The following is a 7,795-nucleotide window of genomic DNA, read 5'->3' as shown; positions in this document are numbered from 1 at the left end:
CAGTTTAATGGTTGGCTGTTTTGAATGGACGATTAAGATGCAGATTCCAAGGCTCTGATTTGGTTGAACAAAACAAGCCCCTACCCCCAAACAAAAGCAAATCCAAATTAAGTCACATTGGTTTTACACAGCTGGGCCTTTCCTTGAAACAGTCCCTGTCAGCCAAGACATTAAGAATGGATTTTGTTCCTCAGGAAATGAGTTCTTCAGTCAGCTTGCATAGAAAGAGGTTATCTGTACATTGGATGAGGGTGGTCTCTGTACTAAAGTATTCCTTCAAGTCTTGGGAAAATGCTAAGCCAAATAAATGAGGGCTGTCTGGGAACCCCTGTGGGAGGACAATACAAGGGGCTTGTCCTGCTTTCTGAGTGGCTTCCTTACAAGCAATTAAAGTGACTGGCTGGATGGGGCAACATACAAAAGAAAGCATCCTTAATATGTAGCAGTGAATAATGGATCACAGGAAAGGGACTATGGGTGAGGAGAGCACAAGAGTTAGGGACTACTGTGTGGAATGGACTCACAACCTCATGGATCAGATGGAGAATGTGGAGTAGCATCCATTTGTTGGGTCCTTTCTTAACAAGGATGAGAGTATGATATGGGTTAGAACTTTTTAGGAATCCTTGTTTCTTTAGTCTTCCTGTTACGGGAATCAATATCACTTTGCCTTCAGACTTGAGATGTTGTTTTTGATAGAGGAAATAGATAAGGCCCTTAAGATGTATGCCCACAGGAATGGCCATTTTAATCCCTCCTATTATATTCCCATCTGTCCATACTGAAATCTTGACATTGCTCTCTAATAGAGGAAAACAATAATGCTGCCCCAGAGGGAGAAACAGTTTAACCTTGAGTTTAAACAAGAGGTATCTTTCCAGTAGAAAAGACGGGGTATGAGTGACAATCAAAAAGGAATGGTGGAAATGGAGGTCCATCTCCGGGGCTAACCCAGTACATCCTGAATAGTTGTCGACTTTCGAGATTGGAGAGTAGGGGAGGAGGACAAGGAAAAGAATCTCCCTCTAGAGTCTCATAAATCTAAGTTCACAATCATCCACACTCAAACTTATCCAGGGCTCCTCTAGATTGATGGGCATAATGGAGCCAGCCCATTTCATTTTCCTTTAGAGGTGTGATAAGCACAAAGGTTCAGACAAAGTCCTGTGGCTAATCAAAGAAAACTATGCTTAACAAAACTCAATCTCATCCAAGGTAAAACTCATGACGTCTCCCTAGAGCCAGCTATCAGTGATTAACTCTAAGATATCTCTGATCCCTGTCCCAAGAGATAGTTGCCAGCTGGAGATTTTGGCCAGAACTATCTAAAAAAATCTTTTGCTCTCCCATACAGGCATTGAACCTACAGACTAAGGGGAAATCCTTCCCTGTCAGAAAGAAAGAAGATATTAAATTCCCAGCCTAGGACAACCACATGCCTAGATTGTGGTGAAGGGTCTCTTCCATCCCAGGATGGGGGAAGGGTATTGGGACGTCAGTGGTCACACACTTTGATCCTTTCTCTATTTGGCTTGGTTTGTAGTGACCTTGATGAATCAGTGGTCCTCAGAAGAAATCCTGAAACAAGGTTCCCAAAATAGTACAAATGTATTCTTGCTTAAATGATGTTCCCCCTTCTGGCTTTGAAAAACCCAAGCTCAAGTTTAAGAAAAACCTTGAGGACCAAATACTTCTCAGGAGCAGAATATATTACTAAAGTACAAATGCTCAGATATGGCATCCTTCAAGTTGTCACTCTCCAGCTTGGAGCACTTTATTTATGGCAGAACAAGAAGCAGCACAAATTCCTATCATCGAATGAGAGGAAAGGGAAGGAAGAGGTCATCCATCTCAGAATAAATGGAAAGCTCAATTCTCTACTCTGTAAAGAAGAGAACTGATTCCAGCGAGCTGTCCTCCGACCTCAACACTTGAGCTGTGGCACATGCCCATGCTCATGCCTACACACACACACACACACACACACACACACACACACACACACACACTAAATAAATAAATAATTTAAACTTCACTTTTTATTACATATATTCTCTCCTCCCGCCTTGTGCACCCTGGGGATTGCTCTGTGGTGCAGGCTGGGATATCTGGCATCCACTTGTAGTTAAGGTGCATGGCGTGGTTACCACATCTGTGACTTGGCTTCAATCTCCCACCAGACCTCCGTCCTACTCCTTTCTAGTTGACTTAAGTGAGTCTTCCAATCTTGGACACAAGATGGCAGCATGGCTACACTCTTGTTTCCTAAGAGCTGCCTGGACCTGAGCAAATCAGACAGGCTGTTAGAACTAAGGAAGAGTCGAAAAGAAAGTGAGCAGATTGATTCCCCCTCCCATTAGGTCATAGATCAGAGGTAAGTTAGAAACGTTTGCAGTTGGAACTGGAAGACCCTTTAGAGAAATGCTTGACAAATGTGCTTGCAGACTGCCCAAGTTACTATTTTTTTTTTTAAAAAAAAATTTTTTTTAACAGATTTAATTCACTTTATTTTTCTTGTATAAAAACCCTTATGTGGTGGCCACAGCTGGAGCCTGGGTCCTCTGAACAGATACTCTGGTGTGGGTTTTCACAAGATGGTCAGTGAATTCCTGATAAGGAGATTTGGTGAACACGTCTCTTTCCAGAGGTCAGGGGTCAGGTAGCTGTAGCTCTTGGAGATGGCATCAAAGGTGGCCTTGGCTTGAACCTGGTCCACTGGCCAGCCCAAGTCTGATTCTGCACTGGCATGATCTTTAGAACCTCATCCTTTAGGGATGCGCCCAGGAAAAAGTGAATGATCTCGGATTCCTTAATGGGAAGGGAGAAAAGGTAGATCTCCTCCAGGGACTTGATCTTCATGTCCTTAACCAGGCGGCCCAGCTTGGTGATGGGGATCCACTCCTTGTCTTCAGCTTTACCTCCACGAGCCCCGCTGAGGCCACCACAGCCTCCTAATCCTGGGCCCCTGGGTCCTCCAGGCCCTCCCGCTGCACTGGCGGCGGCGGCGGCAGCGGCGGCGGCGGCGGCAGCTGCCATTTGGTGTTTTCCTGGAGAAGAAGTAGGAGGAGGAGGAGAAGAAGAAGCTTTTTAAATTTTTTTTTTTTTTTTTTTTTTTTTTGGTTTTTCGAGACAGGGTTTCTCTGTGTAGCTTTTCGCCTTTCCTGGAACTCACTTGGTAACCCAGGCTGGCCTCGAACTCACAGAGATCCATCTGGCTCTGCCTCCCGAGTGCTGGGATTAAAGGCGTGCGCCACCACCGCCCGGCCAAATTTTTTTAAAGATGTATTATTACTACTTTTTAAAATTGTGTCTGTGTGTGTGTCTGCGTGTTTGTGTATCTGTGTGTGTCTGTGTGGTAATTTGTTTTTCTGAAAATACCTTTTTCCTTTGAGGAGACTAAACATTTTTCAGACCTTGCAACCAAGCTGATAATAGGCCTTGAGATAATTTAATATTGTGCATCTATCTGCTGTCCTACTGTGTACTCAGTCAGTTTAAACTTAACATGTCTTCAGGAAAACAATGTAACCAACTTTACTACGCCTTAGATTGCCCATGTAATCAGCTTTTACAATCAAAACTGAATGCATAACTTTACTCTTTTTTTTTCCACCACCAGTTTAAATTTATTAAAGTATTAGCATCAATAAAGGAGTTACAACATAAACATGGCCTTGAAATCTTAGAACCTATTCTTTAAATGACTAGATAGCACTTGTCAGATTTTATGTCACTTTGAGAAAAATTCCTGACACCTGCCATAGCTTTACTCCTAAATAATGTACTCTTCCATGCATGGACTCAGAATGTGAATGCGCGCACGCGCACATGCGCATGTGCGTGTGCGTGCGTGCGTGCGTGCGTGCGTGCGTGCGTGTGTGTTGGTGGTGGTGGTGGTGGTGGTGGTGGTGGTGGTCATTTGCTAAAAGCAGCCAACAGGTTGAAATCAACCTTAAAGGCAACAAATATCACATAAGTGTTGAAAACAACGTGTGGATATAGGTTATAACATCTGTGTGAGGTTTTGAGTGCTATTCTGGGTCAGTAAAGAAATTTCTCTTGTAAAACTCTGTTACAGATTTCTATTTTTTTTTTAAGTGCTCCTCATTCATTTCCCACATCAGGTTTCTGTGACGTTCAATAAATATAGATAAAAGGCATATTTTAGGGTCAAACACGGACAAAAGACAGACTAGGGACAGACAGACCACAGACAACACAGACTGTGAACAGACAGAAGATACAGGGAGGAAAGTGGAGAATTCAAATCTGGGCTCGATCTTGGTCTAAACTACCCCAGAGGAAGTCTCTGTTCTCTTTCCTTGGTGTAATATCAACACAGATGCTCATGTGCCGGAGGTGTTATGCCTTCCTGGAGCTGGCATTACAGGCAGTTGAAAGATGCCTGAGGTGAGTCCTGGGAATCAAACTCCGATCTTCTGCAGGAGCAGTAAATGGCCTAAAACCCTGAGCCATCATTCCAGCCCCCACCTTTATTATTTAATCATAGTTTCTGATTCTTCTGGTAGAGCCTGAGGGCCTCCTTTCCTCTAAGTTACCACTACCCACAGGAGAGGCATCAACATCCTGGGTCTCCTAAGGCACTGGACTGAGGAGACTCGTCACTCTGTGCACACGTCACTCTGTGCACATCACTCTGTGCACACATCGCTCTGTGCACACGTCACTCTGTGTACACAGGTCACCTCTGTGTACACATCACTTCTGTAGCATCTGGTAAAAAACACAGATCTTGAGCTTTGTCATGAACATATTAGATAAATTAGATAAATTTAGATTGAGGCCTATTTTAAAATGTAACTAATACTCCCCAAAAATGTTAAAGTAATCCAAGTATTGTGTTAGTATCTGTCATTCCAGCAATTGGGAGCCTTAGGCTCATAAATTCCAGTCAACATCAGCTACCTAATAAAACCCTTTTTGTTATTGCAACAACAACAACAAAACAAAACACTAACTGGGTACAGTATCACAAACATGGGATTCTACCACTAGGAAGGTGGAGGTGGAAGTCTCAAGAGTTCAAGGCCAGGCTCCACCATGCAACAAATTCAAGAAGAAGCTGGCCTACAAGATAGGATTTTTTTTTTCTTTTTTGGTTTTTCGAGACAGGGTTTCTCTGTGTAGCTTTGCGCCTTTCCTGGATCTCGCTCTGTAGACCAGGCTGGCCTCGAACTCACAAAGATCCACCTGGCTCTGCTTCCCGAGTGCTGGGATTAAAGGCGTGCGCGGCCACCACCGCCCGGCAAGATAGGATTTTTAAAAAGCCAAAAAAGATGAAGCTTGGGGAGATGGCACAGGCCCTTAAAGCGAGTACTCCCAGGACGCAGAAGCAGGTGGATGTCTGTGAGTTCAGGGCCTCATGATCTACATAGCTAGTTCCAAGCAAGCTAGGCCTACATAGTAAGACTATGTCTGGAAAACAACCAAACAAACAAGCAAAAAACCAATGAACATGCAGGCAAACACACACACACACACACACACACACACACACACACACACACACCAAAAAACAACCCACCCTCAACCAACACAAACTACCCAACCAATTAAAGAAAACAAACACTGCACAAAATCCACAAACGTTAGCCCAAGTCCAGCTTGAACTACATAGTGAATACCAGGCCAGCCTGCCCGTTGGCCCCGATGATGCCCTGTGTAAAGGTTCTGGTCAAAGGGGCACTCCTTAGCAATGTCTACTCTTTCTGCTTATCAGAAGGCACCTACTGTCCTGGAAGCTTGCCTAGCCTATTACTGGGTTTGATGGAATGTCTAGCTTTTGTGTCAGCTTCTAGACAGGAAGAATTAAAATGGTTTGGAAAACTTCAAGTAGTTCTAAACAGAGCAAACGCGTAATGAATCTACATTTACTCTGTCTTAGTTTCTCTCCCTGTGATAACTACTGAGAAAGCAACTGAGTTACAAAAATTGTTTATTCTGGCTCAAGGATACAGTCCCTCATGGTGGGCAAGTCAAAATGCCATCTGGTCACATCCGGTTCACAGTCAGGAAGCAGAGAGGCACTCAGCACACTTTCCCCATCTTACACGTTCTCTTGCCCACAAAGCTGAGTCTTGCCATGTCAATTAACATAATGAAGATAACCCCTTGCAGATAGTCTCAGAAGCTAACATTATTTACAGAAGCCTTCAAAGGTGTGCCTAGAGGTTCATCTCCTGGATGATTCTAGATTCTCTCAAATCAGCAGGATTCAAACCACAACTACCATTAACAGCATCTGAAGTTCAAAAATTACCAATGCTTGAATTCCCTTTAGACAAATTAAACTAGAACTTGTGAATGGGACAAGCATAATTTCTTTTCATAAATTTCTTGATTCCAAGGTATAGCCATATTTTCTATTATCCATCAGATTTTTCTGTGTCTCACTCACCAAAAGGAGGCTCTTGCCTATGTGGTGACTTGAGCTTTTAATCCAAGCACTAGGGAGGCAGAGGCAGGCAGACCTCTGTGAGACCTGCCTGGTCTTCATAGCAAGTTCCAGGCCAGTCAGGAGCACACAGTGATATCCTGTCTCCACAGCTTCCTGGACAAGGGATGGAGAAGAGAACGAGAAAAAGCCATGCCTTCTGAGTTAGGCGCAGAGGCCAGCAAGCAGCCACATGGCAGACAAGCAGCCCCATAAGGGAAGGATGAGAGAGAGCAAGTAAGCCCGGAATACCAGTGAGTGAAAGAAAGCATGCCCAGCCTCTTTCCAGTATCTGAAGAGAAGAGGTTAAAAACAAGAAAAGGAGCCAGGCATGGTGGCACCCGCCTTTAATCCCAGCACTTAAGAAGAAGAGGCAGGCAGAGCTCTGCGAGTTCAAGGCCAGCCTGGTCTACACAGTGAGTGCCAGGAATACTGAGAGACCCTGTCTCAAAAAACAAAACAACAATAAAAATGAAAAGTTAACTTTAGGTCCCTAAACGAAGAAGGAAGCTTCAGGCTGCCCCCCTGCTGCTGGCATCCTCAGGCCAGTGGAACTCTGGGCAGAGCCTGGCAGAAATGAGAGAGCGGGCGGCCCTGTTGCCGTACAGTAAAGGGGGGGGGGTCTGGGGAGCGCGCGTGGAGGCCGGGAGGCCTGTTTACCAGAACCTCTAACCTTGAGTCACCCAGGAGCCAGGTCAGAGGACAGCAACAACTTAGGCCAACCACAAGGGAGTATGCAGGAAAGTAACAACTTGGCAGGCAGTCTGACCTCCAGCAGTGTTCCTCCTCTCTGAGGGGCTCCTTCCTGTTGGTGAGAGCCTGAGCAGCCGCCTTCGGCCATAGGGACAGTGCTTACTTGCTGGTGAACAGCCCGTGTTCCTGGCCCGAGAGAACACTGTTCCAGCTCTGACCCTCCTTGGCTTGGGCATGCATGGTTCATAGAGCTGAGCAGGGAATGAGGAAGAGTAGAGTCTTGTGACTTTGGGATGAACATGCTAACTCGGGAAACCGCTAGCCGCACCACAGGACTGGACCAGCAGAGGGCGCCAGCACAGAGCAAATTCACACAAAGTGTGTGCTAAGGATCAGTTTGTACAACTGGGGATGGGGAGGGAGGTGTAGGGGGAGTGACTGGGGGGGACGACTGAGGATTGGGGAGATTGGTGCTGCCTTAGCACGGGAATGGAGACAGGACTGCCCCACACTCATCAGACTGAGTACCCCTGTACATCAGAGGAACAATCTAATTTACATGGAGAAACACTCTCAGGGAGGGGTGGAGCCCAAGTTGGGATCCCCAGACTAACCAGATCCCTGGACCTGACACCTGCATACTAGTCC

The 7,795-nt window shown here is 45.4% G+C and overlaps 1 protein-coding gene across 1 annotated transcript; it reads right to left on the bottom strand.

Moving 5' to 3' along the window:
* Positions 1-2,533: 2,533 nt before the first annotated feature.
* LOC119086238 (40S ribosomal protein S2-like) lies at positions 2,534-7,419 on the bottom strand. The gene is made up of 3 exons (XM_037196949.1): positions 7,224-7,419; positions 3,031-3,047; positions 2,534-3,000 (listed from the first exon to the last, which is right to left on the bottom strand). The coding sequence occupies exons 1-3, from the start codon at positions 7,381-7,383 to the stop codon at positions 2,656-2,658; spliced, it is 522 nt and encodes a 173-aa protein (XP_037052844.1). The 5' UTR covers positions 7,384-7,419; the 3' UTR covers positions 2,534-2,655.
* Positions 7,420-7,795: the final 376 nt, after the last annotated feature.

The sequence above is a fragment of the Peromyscus leucopus genome, chromosome 19 (assembly GCF_004664715.2).
Source record: "Peromyscus leucopus breed LL Stock chromosome 19, UCI_PerLeu_2.1, whole genome shotgun sequence".
In the NCBI taxonomy this organism is placed as follows: Eukaryota; Metazoa; Chordata; class Mammalia; order Rodentia; family Cricetidae; genus Peromyscus; species Peromyscus leucopus.
The sequence above is the reverse complement of the archived record's forward strand: the minus strand, read 5'-3'. Positions and strand labels throughout refer to the sequence as shown.

Coding starts and splice junctions, on each gene's coding strand:
- LOC119086238 (XM_037196949.1), bottom strand. CDS start 7,383: ATGCCCAAGCCAAGGAGGGTCAGAGCTGGAACAGTGTTCTCTCGGGCC.